The sequence below is a fragment of the Labrus mixtus genome, chromosome 24, assembly GCF_963584025.1.
Source record: "Labrus mixtus chromosome 24, fLabMix1.1, whole genome shotgun sequence".
Classification (NCBI taxonomy): domain Eukaryota; kingdom Metazoa; phylum Chordata; class Actinopteri; order Labriformes; family Labridae; genus Labrus; species Labrus mixtus.
The window spans coordinates 13,853,285-13,868,284 of record NC_083635.1 but is presented as its reverse complement, the minus strand read 5'-3'; the positions used below and the strand labels follow the sequence as shown (position 1 = coordinate 13,868,284).

Genomic DNA, 15,000 nt, shown 5'->3' with positions numbered 1-15,000 from the left:
AGACCTGACAGAGGAGCAGACGATGCGTTGTGCCAGAACTTCTCCTCATCAATTTTCTAGAAAATGTAAACCTGGGGCGTCTGGTGGAGACTCAGTGATCAGGGTCACTAGTGAACAGGATAACGGTTTAAAGACTTTAGAGACTTCAGCTGACAGCAATGTTAAATCTGATCCAACATCCTCAAGAGATGACGACCCACTTGGTGAACAGAACTCTAAGAACATCATGGGAGCAGAGTGTAAAGTCAACAACCAGAACAATCCAGCTGATGGGGGCAACTGTCCCTTAGACAGTCCAGTTAGCAGCAGGACGGGCTCAGCATGGAGCAGTTTGAATCCCAGGGCTCCAGCTGGAATGGTTAAGACCAACAGGGAATTTGTGTGTGGTAACCCTAACCCAAGAAGATCTCCCTCTACCAACGAGGATAAGAGTCTGAGGACACCAACCTGTGAACCCAGAGTCTTCATCAACCCCAGACTCCCCGACCCTGAAAACCACAACCCTTTGAACTCAGGTGGTGGGAACTTCAACCTCAGGGATCCTGCATGTTCAGATGCTGAAAGTAACCCGTCTAAAAGAAATAATCAGACCAGTGTAAACCATCTCTGGGTCCCTACATCTGGAAATCCCCCCAATCCAGACTTTAACGGGATGCCTGCAGATCTGACCTCTGACCTCAGAGCTGAGTGTCTTTCCTCCAGAGAGATAGAACCACCATCCAGTGGAGACGGGGAGAGAGAAATCCAGGACTCTCTGGATCTACAAACAGACGAGGACGAGGGTCCCGGCTGCAGCATGACCCGGCGCTCCGGCCTCACCAAACGGATCGCTAACTCATCCGGCTTCGTGGGCGACCGGTTTCATTGTGTGACCACGGAGCTCAATGCCGACAGCAGCAAGCTGAGCCGCGAGCAGAGGGCTCTGCAGGTAAGATCCACTTTGTTTATTCTTACTGCTGTTAGTAAATCAGACAGAGTCTGCTGGTCTGGATCCTGACTCAGAGGAAACAGGCTAACTTATCATAAGGGTTAGGGTAACCCTCAGTCCAGTGTGATCAGAAATGTTTATGTATTATTGTTGGAAAAACTCTGATTCATGAATTTCACTGGCTGTTAGCATGACGTTAGCATTCCCCTGAAACCAGCTGGGTTTTTGTGTACGTCGTTATCTGAAAACTCAAGAAGATCCCTCCTCCAAGTAGAGAAGGATGGAGAGAGAGACCTTTAATAAAATCCTCCTCCTCTCTTCCTCTTCCTCCTTCAAATCTCTGAGGATGAAGAGGAGTTGACACCATCAGAGGGTTTGTTACATCACTCTGTTTCTCAGGCTAGGGGGTGCTACATGTGGTCCGGATCAGCAGGAACTTCTTGAATCCTTAAAGGATGGTCTGATGGTTGTGCAGAGAAGACTTTCATTCTTTGTGTTCACTTAGCATCAGTTGTTATTTTGCTCAGCGTTCAGGCTCACTGAGCGACTCCTGGCTGCAGGAGGAAACAGGTGAGAGCTCACCTGTGTGTGACAGCTTCATCAATCGTCCAATCACAGAGAGACAAGTCTGCAGTCACTCTGATGAGTCTGACACACCTTCTCTTCAATCACGAAGAATCAAATACAACTTTTATTCTTTCCTGTCCTTTTAGCAAACAGGCAAAAGTTTGAACGTTTGAAGGGAAAGTTCTAACAGAAGTTTAAAGTCCAGTTCAAGAGTTTCATGTTTGTGTTCTCACTCATGTCGTCTTTTCTCAGCGTGCGATGCTGCGATTCTCTGAGCTGGAGCTGAAGGAGAACGAGGAAGGAGGAGGAGGAGAGGAGGACGAGGAAGAGAAGGTGATGATGACAGCAGTAGACAGCCAACAGAGAGACGCAGGGAGAGGAGAAGAAGAGGAGAAGAGTGAGGGAGGAGGAGGAAGAACTCCCTATGCAGCCGCCGCTGAGGCAGCGACAAGTAAGAGGATTTACAGGGCGAGCTCTGCAGGATGACGTGCACAAGCACACACACACGCAAACACACACACGCAAACACGCAGACACACACATGCAAACACACACGCACACACACGCTCTCTCTCACACTTGTTTTTTTTGTTGATTTCACTCGCTTGAAGTCACTCGCTCTGTTTGTCTTTTTTCTGTGAACTCGGTGTGTGTGTGTGTGTGTGTGTGTGTGTCTCACACATTTGAACTCTGGGTGCACTTCGCTCTTTTCAAGCCGAGCTCAGCGCTGCCCTCATTTTCTCGAGGAAGCTGAGAGAGAAAAACATTTAGACTAAAAAAAAACTCTCCCAAACACTCAGATTAAAACTTCTGGATAAATATGGAGACATCAGCTGTGCATAAATGTTTATTCTTTGAAATCTCCAGATGAGGAAGAAAACAAAGAGGAGGAAGGAGGAGGACTTCAGGAGGAGATGAAGAAAGAGGAGAGACAAACGGATCTGTCTCCAGGCCGAGGCCTCTCTCCTGGACTCTCAGGTTCAGACTTCAGGAGGAGAATCTTCAGTCTGGAGCCATTTCACCAGAGCAGCATCACCAGCAGCCGGCTGAAGAGAGGGAGGGAGGAGGAGCAGGAGGACAAGGAGACGGGTAACAAACACAAAGGGTTTCCAGATGTTCCTCCTTTGAAGTTTAACTTATAATTATTAAAGAAGAGAAAAACCTGTGGAACACGGAAACATCTGTCATATAAAAACCATCTAAATGTTTTTTCTCCCCAAAATATCCATCCAGACATTAAATCTGGTGTCCCACATGGTTCTGTACTGAGTCCAATTATTGTCTTATTTGACTGAACGCATTTAAACGAGTAGATAAACTTTGTATTGATCGTTATGCAGACGACACTCACCTGTTCCTTTATCCCTTTGTCCTCATTTATCGTTTTGAGTCCTCTCAGCATTTTTTTTCTTTTTTTTCTTTTACCGGATTATTTTGAACTTGGTGTCCGTGTTTGGTTGTTTGTTTGTTGACTGTTTGTTGGTTGTTTGTTTGTTGGTTGTTTGATTGTTGACTGTTTGTTGGTTGTTTGTCTGTTGACTGTTTGTTGTTTGTTTGTTGGTTGTTTGTTGACTGTTTGTTGGTTGACTGTTTGTTTGTTGGTTGTTTGTTTGTTGACTGTTTGTTTGTTGGTTGTTTGTTGACTGTTTGTTGGTTGTTTGTCTGTTGACTGTTTGTTGGTTGTTTGTTGACTGTTTGTTGGTTGTTTGTTGACTGTTTGTTTGTTGGTTGTTTGTTGACTGTTTGTTGGTTGTTTGTCTGTTGACTGTTTGTTGGTTGTTTGTTGACTGTTTGTTGGTTGTTTGTTGACTGTTTGTTGGTTGTTTGTTTGTCTGTTGACTGTTTGTTTGTTTGTTGACTGTTGGTTGTTGGTTGTTTGTTGACTGTTTGTTTGTTGGTTGTTTGTTGACTGTTTGTTGGTTGTCTGTTGACTGTTTGTTTGTTGGTTGTTTGTTGACTGTTTGTTGGTTGTTTGTTGACTGTTTGTTGGTTGTTTGTCTGTTGACTGTTTGTTTGTTGGTTGTTTGTTGACTGTTTGTTTGTTGGTTGTTTGTTGACTGTTTGTTGGTTGTTTGTTTGTTGGTTGTTTGTCTGTTGACTGTTTGTTGGTTGTTTGTTTGTTGACTGTTGGTTGTTGGTTGTTTGTTGACTGTTTGTTTGTTGGTTGTCTGTTGACTGTTTGTTGGTTGTTTGTTGACTGTTTGTTGGTTGTTTGTTTGTTGACTGTTGACTGTTTGTTGGTTGTTTGTCTGTTGACTGTTTGTTTGTTGGTTGTCTGTTGACTGTTTGTTTGTTGGTTGTTTGTTGACTGTTTGTTGGTTGTCTGTTGACTGTTTGTTTGTTGGTTTTTTGTTGACTGTTTGTTGGTTGTTTGTTGGTTGTTTGTTTGTTGGTTGTTTGTCTGTTGACTGTTTGTTGGTTGTTTGTCTGTTGACTGTTGGTTGTTTGTTGACTGTTTGTTTGTTGGTTGTTTGTTGGTTGTTGGTTGTTTGTTTGTTGACTGTTGGTTGTTTGTCTGTTGACTGTTTGTTGGTTGTTTGTTGACTGGTTGTTTGTTGGTTGTTTGTTGACTGTTTGTTGGTTGTTTGTCTGTTGACTGTTTGTTGGTTGTTTGTTGACTGTTTGTTGTTTGTTTGTTGGTTGTTTGTTGACTGTTTGTTGGTTGTTTGTCTGTTGACTGTTTGTTTGTTGACTGTTTGTTTGTTGGTTGTTTGTTGACTGTTTGTTGGTTGTTTGTTGGTTGTTTGTTGACTGTTTGTTTGATGTTTGTCTGTTGATTGTTTGTTTGTTTGTTGGTTGTTTGTTGACTGTTTGTTTGTTGGTTGCTTGTTGACTGTTTGTTTGTTGTTTGTTTGTTGGTTGTTTGTTGACTGTTTGTTGTTTGTCTGTTGACTGTTTGTTTGTTGTTTGTCTGTTGACTGTTTGTTGGTTGTTTGTTGACTGTTTGTTGACTGTTTGTTGGTTGTTTGTCTGTTGACTGTTTGTTGGTTGTCTGTTGACTGTTTGTTTGTTGGTTGTTTGTTGACTGTTTGTTGACTGTTTGTTGGTTGTCTGTTGACTGTTTGTTTGTTGGTTGTTTGTTGACTGTTTGTTGACTGTTTGTTGGTTGTCTGTTGACTGTTTGTTTGTTGGTTTTTTGTTGACTGTTTGTTGGTTGTTTGTTGGTTGTTTGTTGGTTGTTTGTCTGTTGACTGTTGGTTGTTTGTTGACTGTTTGTTTGTTGGTTGTTTGTTGACTGTTTGTTGTTTGTTTGTTGACTGTTTGTTGGTTGTTTGTCTGTTGACTGTTTGTTGGTTGTTTGTTGACTGGTTGTTTGTTGGTTGTTTGTTGACTGTTTGTTGGTTGTTTGTCTGTTGACTGTTTGTTGGTTGTTTGTTGACTGTTTGTTTGTTGTTTGTTTGTTGGTTGTTTGTTGACTGTTTGTTGGTTGTTTGTCTGTTGACTGTTTGTTGGTTGTTTGTTGACTGTTTGTTTGTTGTTTGTTTGTTGGTTGTTTGTTGACTGTTTGTTGGTTGTTTGTCTGTTGACTGTTTGTTTGTTGGTTGTTTGTTGACTGTTTGTTTGTTGGTTGTTTGTTGACTGTTTGTTGGTTGTTTGTTGACTGTTTGTTTGTTGTTTGTCTGTTGACTGTTTGTTTGTTGGTTGTTTGTTGACTGTTTGTTTGTTGGTTGTTTGTTGACTGTTTGTTGTTTGTCTGTTGACTGTTTGTTGTTTGTCTGTTGACTGTTTGTTGTTTGTCTGTTGACTGTTTGTTGGTTGTTTGTTTGTTGACTGTTTGTTGGTTGTTTGTTTGTTGGTTGTTTGTTGACTGTTTGTTGTTTGTCTGTTGGCTGTTTGTTTGTTGTTTGTCTGTTGACTGTTTGTTGGTTGTTTGTTTGTTGACTGTTGGTCGTTGGTTGTTTGTTGACTGTTGGTTGTTTGTTTGTTGACTGTTGGTTGTTTGTTGACTGTTGACTGTTTGTTGTTTTACGTCACAGACTCGACCCCCGAGGACGTGAAGAAGCTGAAGGTTTGCATCGAGCTGAACGGCCTCAGACTCAACAAACCCCGCCTTCCCGGGGAGCTCAACCAATGGCTGCTTCCCAGCCAGAGGTCAGTAGAGCCGGACAGGAAGTTCAGGATGGACGTCCCTGGTATCAGAGCACCCAACAGAGGCTGGAGTGACCCGATGACCACAAAGAGGGATGACCCGAGAGGTAACGCCAACTTATTTCTTGTTTATTATTTATTTTCTTATTTCTTTGCCCCGCCCCCACAGCGCTGCCAGCTGTTCCCCCCCCCCCCAGGTGTGCTCAGGTGTTCTTCATCATCATGATGATATTCTGACTTCTTTACGTGTTTTCTTTCAGTGTTCCCTCCCACCTCCACCGCCCATCTCCCCATGCAACCTTTCAGCCCCGCCCTCCTCGCCTCCTCCCGCCTCCAGGACAAACACCAGAGGCTGAAGGAGAGCCGCAGGTCCTCCACCTTCCTCCCTACTTTACCTCCTCTTCCTCCGTCCTCTTCTGCTTCCTTCTCTCCGTTTTGTTGCCGTGACAACAACGACCACAGCGAGCCAAAGGGGAAGCGTCCCTGCAAGATGAAGCACACGGGAGGAGAGCGAGCGAGCGACGAGGAGCAGGAGGAGAGAAAGGTCAGTGACAGGTCAGGTCCTCTATCAGGTCCCCTGACAAGTCCTCTATCAGGTCCCCTGACAAGTCACACACACACACACACACACACACTCTCACACACTGTCTCTCTCTTCTGCCTCGCTTGCCCGTCTTGGTCATGGCGTTCCTCAGGGCTCTGTGTTAGCTCCTCTTTATTTATACACATGGTTTATCTCACGCTGTGTGTTACACAAACACACCACTAGAGGGCAGTACTTCAATGCGGGTTCTGACCTTTAGTAAGCGTCTTCATGTTCTTTAAATAACTGTTGAATATCTTCATCATCACGACCCGGCTCATCATTCTGTCCTAAAGCTCATTTACAGTTAATAAGCACAGAAACAGGAAGTGGATCCCAAAGTGAGGTCAAACAGCTCAAAGGTCAATGTTTGATGTCATAAGGTCAATGTGTGATGTCATAAGGTGGATTTGACTTTGGACTGGTCAGCTGAGCTGTCTGAGAGTTTGTTAAAGTGAAATGAGACATTCAAAGATGCAGCAGTGTCCTTCTTTTACATCACTGAGACTACAGGGAGACACTGAGGACCACTATCTACGGAGAGCCTGAAGGGACAAACATGAGAGTAATGTGATTAACTCTTTGATGCTGACAGCTCTGATATGGGTTTTATATATTTATAACAGAATGGTCTTTTCTGAAGCAGTCCGAGCTCTGTGGATGAAGTCATCTCAGAGCTGCTGACGCCACGGCAACAGTCTGGGCTGCTTAGCAGCCAGACAGCGTGTGCGTGTAATGTGTGTGTGTGTGTGTGTGTGTGTGTGTGTGTGTGTGTAATGTGTTTGTGTGTGTAATGTGTGTGCGCAGGCGTCTGTCAAATGAAGCTGCACGCCGCCACGCATCAGCAAACAGGACGCCAGCTCTGCCCTGGAGGAGTGTGTGTTTTGGTGTGTCAGTGTGTGTGTGTGTTTTCTAGCGCAGCAGACTCAAACAAGGAAGAGGAGGGACGAGCGAGAGCTGAGCGAGAAGAGAGAGAGTGTGAGACTCGTGTGTGTGTGTGTGTGTGTGTGTGTGTGTGTGTGTGTGTGTGTGTGTGAGACAGCTGCTGCAGCAGAGATTTCCTCAGGGCAGCGAGGAAGCGCACACACCAAAACACACACACACACACACACCTGACAGGTTTCAATAAAATAGAAAAACAGAATCCGCTCTCTCTCTCTGCTGATCGCTGCAATTATCCTCCTGATTGGAGCTCGCTGTGGAACAGCAGGGAAGTGTGTGTGTGTGTGTGTGTGTGTGTGTGTGTGTGTGTGTGTGTGTGTGTGTGTGTGTGTGTGTGTGTGTGTGTGTGTGTGTGTGTGTGTGTGTGTGTGTGTGTGTGTGTGTGTGTGTGTGTTTGTGTGTGTGTGTGTGTTAAAACATGAAGATTTTAAACCTCTCTCCCTCTCTCTCTCTCTCTCACAGGCTTCTCTGTCTTGCTCGCCCAGCCCTTGCCCTCTCTCTCCACAGCACACACAACCAGCCCGTCCCCTCCCTCCTGGAGCTCGTCGATTAATCGTGAACAAAAACGCCGGAGAGACGCTTCTGCAGCGTGCCGCCCGCCTGGGATATGAGGTAACGTAACCAATGGCAACATTCTCGCTCGTTCCTCTCATGCTCCTCTCTTCCCGCCTTCATGAGTTCACTTCATGTGTCCCGTGTCCTCGCTTTTCACATTTTACCTCTCACATACACAAACACCTCTCACATACACACAACAAACACCTCTCACATACACACAAACACCTCTCACATACACTATTTTACCTCTCACATACACACAAACACCTCTCACATACACACAACAAACACCTCTCACATACACACAAACACCTCTCACATACACTATTTTACCTCTCACATACACACAAACACCTCTCACATACACTATTTTACCTCTCACATACACACAACAAACACCTCTCAAATACACACAAACACCTCTCACATACACACAAACACCTCTCACATACACACAACAACCACCTCTCACATACACTATTTTACCTCTCACATACACACAAACACCTCTCACATACACACAAACACCTCTCAAATACACACAAACACCTCTCACATACACACAACAAACACCTCTCACATACACTATTTTACCTCTCACATACACACAACAAACACCTCTCAAATACACACAAACACCTCTCACATACACACAACAACCACCTCTCACATACACTATTTTACCTCTCACATACACACAACAAACACCTCTCAAATACACACAAACACCTCTCACATACACTATTTTACCTCTCACATACACACAAACACCTCTCAAATACACACAAACACCTCTCACATACACTATTTTACCTCTCACATACATACAAACACCTCTCAAATACACACAACAAACACCTCTCACATACATACAAACACCTCTCACATACACTATTTTACCTCTCACATACACACAAACACCTCTCACATACACACAACAAACACCTCTCACATACACTATTTTACCTCTCACATACACACAAACACCTCTCACATACACACAACAAACACCTCTCACATACACTATTTTACCTCTCACATACACACAAACACCTCTCACATACACACAACAAACACCTCTCACATACACTATTTTACCTCTCACATACACACAACAAACACCTCTCACATACACACAAACACCTCTCACATACACTATTTTACCTTTGACATACACACAAACACCTCTCACATACACACAACAAACACCTCTCACATACACTATTTTACCTCTCACATACACAAACACCTCTCACATACACACAACAAACACCTCTCACATACACACAAACACCTCTCACATACACACAAACACCTCTCACATACATACAACAAACACCTCTCACATACATACAACAAACACCTCTCACATACACACAAACACCTCTCACATACACTATTTTACCTCTCACATACACACAAACACCTCTCACATACACTATTTTACCTCTCACATACACACAAACACCTCTCACATACACACAAACATCTCTCACATACACACAAACACCTCTCACATACACTATTTTACCTCTCACATACACACAAACACCTCTCACATACACACAACAAACACCTCTCACATACACACAAACACCTCTCACATACATACAAGAAACACCTCTCACATACACAACAAACACCTCTCACGTACACACAAACACCTCTCACATACACACAAACACCTCTCACATACATACAACAAACACCTCTCACATACATTATTTTACCTCTCACATACACACAAACACCTCTCACATACACACAACAAACACCTCTCACATACACACAACAAACACCTCTCACATACACACAACAAACACCTCTCACATACACACAACAAACACCTCTCACATACACTATTTTACCTCTCACATACACACAAACACCTCTCAAATACACACAAACATCTCTCACATACACACAAACACCTCACATACACACAAACATATCTCACATACACACAAACATCTCTCACATACACACAAACTCCCCTCAAATACACACAAACACCTCTCACATACATACAAACATCTCTCACATACACACAAACATCTCTCAAATACTCACAAACATCTCTCAAATACACACAAACACCTCTCACATACACACAAACATCTCTCACATACACACAAACACATCTCACATACACACAAACACCTCTCACATACACACAAACATACCTCTCACATACACACAAACACCTCTCAAATACACACAAACACCTCACATACACACAAACACCTCAAATACACACAAACACCTCACATACATACAAACATCTCTCACATACACACAAACACCTCTCACATACACACAAACACCTCTCACATACACACAAACACCTCTCAAATACACACAAACACCTCTCACATACACACAAACACCTCTCACATACACACAAACATCTCTCACATACACACAAACACCTCTCACATACACACAAACACCTCTCAAATACACACAAACACCTCTCACATACACACAAACACATCTCACATACACACAAACACCTCTCAAATACACACAAACACCTCTCACATACACACAAACACCTCTCAAATACACACAAACACCTCTCACATACACACAAACACCTCTCAAATACACACAAACACCTCTCACATACACACAAACACCTCTCACATACACACAAACACCTCTCAAATACACACAAACACCTCTCACATACACACAAACACATCTCACATACACACAAACACCTCTCAAATACACACAAACACCTCTCACATACACACAAACACCTCTCACATACACACAAACACCTCTCACATACACACAAACACCTCTCAAATACACACAAACACCTCTCACATACACACAAACACCTCTCAAATACACACAAACAACTCAAATACACACAAACACCTCACATACACACAAACATCTCTCACATACACACAAACACATCTCCAGGAGGTGGTGCTGTACTGTTTGGAGCAACAGGTGTGTGACGTTAACCACAGAGATAACGCCGGGTACTGTGCTCTGCATGAGGCCTGCGCCCGTGGCTGGCTGGGGATTGTACGCCACCTGGTGGAGCACGGAGCCGACACCAACTGCAGCGCTCAGGACGGCACCAGGTATGAGCCGACGCACGTTTATACAGGCGACTGAACTCTGTACACGACTGAAAGTGATGTTTATGGTTCCTGTTTCAGACCGCTTCATGACGCTGTGGAGAATGACCATGTGGAGGTTGTCCGTTTTCTGTTGGCCTGCGGCGCAGACCCCACCCTCACCTCTTACTCCGGACGAGGACCCCTCAACATGACCCACAGCGCTACCATGGAAACATTCCTGGAGGGTAGGAGGAGCCAATCACAGCTCAGTGTTACAGAACCAGTGTGTGTGTGTGTGTGTGTGTGTGTGTGTGTGTGTTCCTCTGTGTGTGTGTGTGTTCCTCTGTGTGTGTGTGTGTGTTCCTCTGTGTGTGTGTGTGTGTGTGTGTGTGTTCCTCTGTGTGTGTGTGTGTGTGTGTTCCTCTGTGTGTGTGTGTGTGTTCCTCTGTGTGTGTGTGTGTGTGTGTGTGTGTGTGTGTGTGTGTGTGTGTATGTGTGTGTTCCTCTGTGTGTGTGTGTCTATGTGTGTGTGTGTGTGTGTGTATGTGTATGTGTGTGTTCCTCTGTGTGTGTGTGTGTGTTCCTCTGTGTGTGTGTGTGTGTGTGTGTTCCTCTGTGTGTGTGTGTGTGTGTGTGTGTGTGTGTGTGTATGTGTGTGTTCCTCTGTGTGTGTGTGTCTGTGTGTCTGTCTGTCTGTGTGTGTGTGTGTGTGTGTGTGTGTGTGTGTTCCTGTGTGTGTGTGTTCCTGTGTGTGTGTGTGTGTGTGTGTGTGTGTTCCTCTGTGTGTGTGTGTTCCTCTGTGTGTCTGTGTGTGTGTGTGTGCGTGTGTGTGTGTCTGTATTTGTTCTAGCTCTCCATCTTTCCTTTTTTTCCTCTCTCTCGCCAGAGGGGTTTAATGAGGCTTGGCTGTTGAATCCCTGAACAGCTTACTGACACACGCACACACACACACACACACACTGAAGCACACATACACACACACACACACACACACACACACACTGAAGCACACATACACACACACACACACACACACACACACACACACACACACTGAAGCACACATACACACACACACACACACACACACACACATACACACTGAAGCACACATACACACACACACACACTCCTGCCAGCATTTGTCTACTCAGTGCCGAGCGGCGCGGCGACAAGCCGGCACCGTCTGAGCACAAACACTCATCTTCTTCTTCTCTGCTCTCGCTGCGTGTGTGTTTGTGTGTGCGTCTTTGTTTTCCTCTGGCTGCCTTCATGCTCTCTGATTGGTCGGCTCTTTTATCACATAACTTCTCTCTCTCTCTGCAGACTATCTCTCCGACCTCCAGGGGCGATCGGAGGGCGATCCAGGGATCTACTGGGAGTTTTACGGCGGCTCAGTGTGCGGTTAGTCTACACACAAACACACAAACACACAACAGGAAACAAACTGAGACACTTTGTGATTCAGCTTTCTGTTGTCATGTTGATCTACAGAACCGTCTACAGAGAGCCCAGTGGTCAACGTCCTCGCCGACCCTCCAGGGCCGGATCAGGAGGGGGACGATGAAGAGGAGGGCGAGGACGAGGACGAGCGTGTCAGGAGGGAGGTGTTTGAGTTTGAACTGTCCGACCGGCCGCTCCTCCCCTGCTACAACATCCAGGTGGAGGAGAGTCAGGGGTGAGTCACAGGACCCCCTCTGGGGGGATCCCATACCACCTACATATACTCAGGGTGTGGGGGGTGGAGTCTCAGTGTAGGGGTGGAGTCTCAGTGTGGGGGTGGAGTCTCAATGTGGGGGTGGAGTCTCAGTGTAGGGGTGGAGTCTCAGTGTGGGGGTGGAGTCTCAATGTGGGGGTGGAGTCTCAGTGTGGGGGTGGAGTCTCAATGTGGGGGTGGAGTCTCAGTGTGGGGGTGGAGTCTCAGTGTGGGGGTGGAGTCTCAATGTGGGGGTGGAGTCTCAGTGACATCATGGAGTCTCAGTGTGGGGGGTGGAGTCTCAGTGACATCATGGAGTCTCAGTGTGGGGGTGGAGTCTCAATGTGGGGGTGGAGTCTCAGTGTGGGGGTGGAGTCTCAGTGTGGGGGTGGAGTCTCAATGTGGGGGTGGAGTCTCAGTGTGGGGGTGGAGTCTCAGTGTGGGGGTGGAGTCTCAATGTGGGGGTGGAGTCTCAGTGACATCATGGAGTCTCAGTGTGGGGGGTGGAGTCTCAGTGACATCATGGAGTCTCAGTGTGGGGGTGGAGTCTCAGTGTGGGGGTGGAGTCTCAGTGTGGGGTGTGGAATCTCAGTGACATCATGGAGTCTCAGTGTGGGGGTGGAGTCTCATTGTGGGGGTGGAGTCTCAGTGACATCATGGAGTCTCAGTGTAGGGGTGGAGTCTCAGTGTAGGGGGTGGAGTCTCCGTGTGGGGGTGGAGTCTCAGTGTAGGGGGGTGGAGTCTCAGTGACATCATGGAGTCTCAGTGACATCATGGAGTCTCAGTGACATGGAGTCTCAGTGTGGGGGGTGGAGTCTCAGTGTAGGGGGTGGAGTCTCAGTGACATGGAGTCTCAGTGTGGGGGGTGGAGTCTCAGTGTAAGGGGTGGAGTCTCAGTGACATCATGGAGTCTCAGTGTAGGGGGTGGAGTCTCAGTGTGGGGGTGGAGTCACAGTGTAGTGGGGTGGAGTCTCAGTGTAGGGGGTGGAGTCTCAGTGACATCATGGAGTCTTTATTTCTCTCTCTCCTCCAGACCCAGGAACTGGCTCCTCCTCTGCGATGTCCTGGGTCGACTTCGGATCACGTCTCGGTCGTTCCGCCGCCTCTTCCCTCAGCTGAACGTTCAGTCCATCCCTGAGGACCGGTTCTACCAGCAGGCTTCTCTGTCCCAGCTCCTGACGGGTCCAGACCAGCAGGAGCTGTCCCCCTTCAGGCCCCACGTGAAGGACCCTCTGGAGCTGGTGGAGGCCACGCCCGAGCTGGCCGGCATGCTGGGCTCCTCCATGGAGTTGGTGGACAGTCGCCGGGACTCGACGGAGGCTTCACCACCTCCAACACCGCCCCCCCTACCGTCACCACCCCCCCATCGACAGGCAGTGTCAGCAGCTAATGCTAACAGAGCGCTTCAGAACAGGACGCCAGGGTCTGCCCCCCGCAGAGGACTTCAGGATCCAGCTGCTGGGTGGGAAACCAACATGTGGGATCATCACGGGTCACATTCTGCTCACCTGGACTCCAAAACAGACTCTGGTCGAGGGGAACAGCAAAGAACCTGGATCCCAAAGTCTGCTCACCTGGACTCAAAGATTGACTGGAGCGTGTCAGAACAACGACAAAAGCTAAGTGACGATACTAAAGATAACGCTGTTAATCCAGACTCCAACGTGGACTTCCACAAGTCTGAACAACCAGAAACTAGAGACGCTGGGAACCCGTCATGTGCTAAACCGGACCAGTCAGAACCTCAAGAGAAACTCTGTGAGGACAGTGGGAACGCTAACAGTGCTAAAGGGAACGCTAACACTGCTAAAGGGAACGCTAACAGTGCTAATGGGAACGCTAACAGTGCTAAAGGGAACGCTAACACTACTAAAGGGAACGCTAACACTGCTAATGGGAACGCTAACAGTGCTAATGGGAATGCTAACACTGCTCATGGGAATGCTAACAGTGCTAATGGCAGTACTAACACTGCTAATGGGAACGCTAACACTGCTAATGGCAGCGCTAACACTGCTAATGGGAATGCTAACAGTGCTAATGGGAATGCTAACAGTGCTAATGGGAACGCTAACAGTGCTAATGGGAATGCTAACACTGCTAATGGGAACGCTAACAGTGCTAATGGGAATGCTAACAGTGCTTACTTGGACTCTGTCATGTGGGATCAACATCAGGGAGGAAAGAAGTCTCGAGGGAAGATTTCGCTCCAGTCAAAGCGTGCGATCGGTGCAAACATGTGGGAACCTCAGCGACTGCGCAGTAGAAGTTCTGTGAACTCAAACATCAAAGTGGACGCTGTGACGCCACGACCACAGCAAATAGAAAACAAGAACACGCCTCTTTCTGTCAAGTCAAACAGTTGTGTTGATGCTAACACGACGAGCGAGGTGTCAGGTTCCTCTGCAGGGATCAATGTTAGCACAGAAGCTAACAGGTGGGAGCCCCAGGGAATAAAGAGAGTGGGAGGAGCCAACACAGCGCCTCCCTGTTGCATTCCTGGTCAAGGAGGAAAGATGATGAAGATGGACGCCGCCTGGCAGAGGAACCTCGC

General features: G+C 46.5%; 1 protein-coding gene across 1 annotated transcript in view; it reads left to right on the top strand.

Annotated features, from left to right (window-relative positions):
* LOC132959497 (BCL-6 corepressor-like) overlaps positions 1–15,000 on the top strand; it is a 17,252-nt gene that overhangs the window by 2,015 nt on the left and 237 nt on the right. Inside the window, exons 1-11 of the mRNA XM_061032545.1 lie at positions 1–928; positions 1,748–1,946; positions 2,363–2,584; positions 5,473–5,691; positions 5,845–6,128; positions 7,572–7,721; positions 10,605–10,771; positions 10,850–10,995; positions 12,077–12,154; positions 12,245–12,428; positions 13,480–15,000. The exon at positions 1–928 is cut by the window's left edge and continues 2,015 nt beyond it; the exon at positions 13,480–15,000 is cut by the window's right edge and continues 237 nt beyond it. Of these exons, the coding sequence (XP_060888528.1) occupies positions 1–928; positions 1,748–1,946; positions 2,363–2,584; positions 5,473–5,691; positions 5,845–6,128; positions 7,572–7,721; positions 10,605–10,771; positions 10,850–10,995; positions 12,077–12,154; positions 12,245–12,428; positions 13,480–15,000 (4,098 nt within the window). The remainder of the gene's footprint in view (positions 929–1,747; positions 1,947–2,362; positions 2,585–5,472; positions 5,692–5,844; positions 6,129–7,571; positions 7,722–10,604; positions 10,772–10,849; positions 10,996–12,076; positions 12,155–12,244; positions 12,429–13,479) is intronic.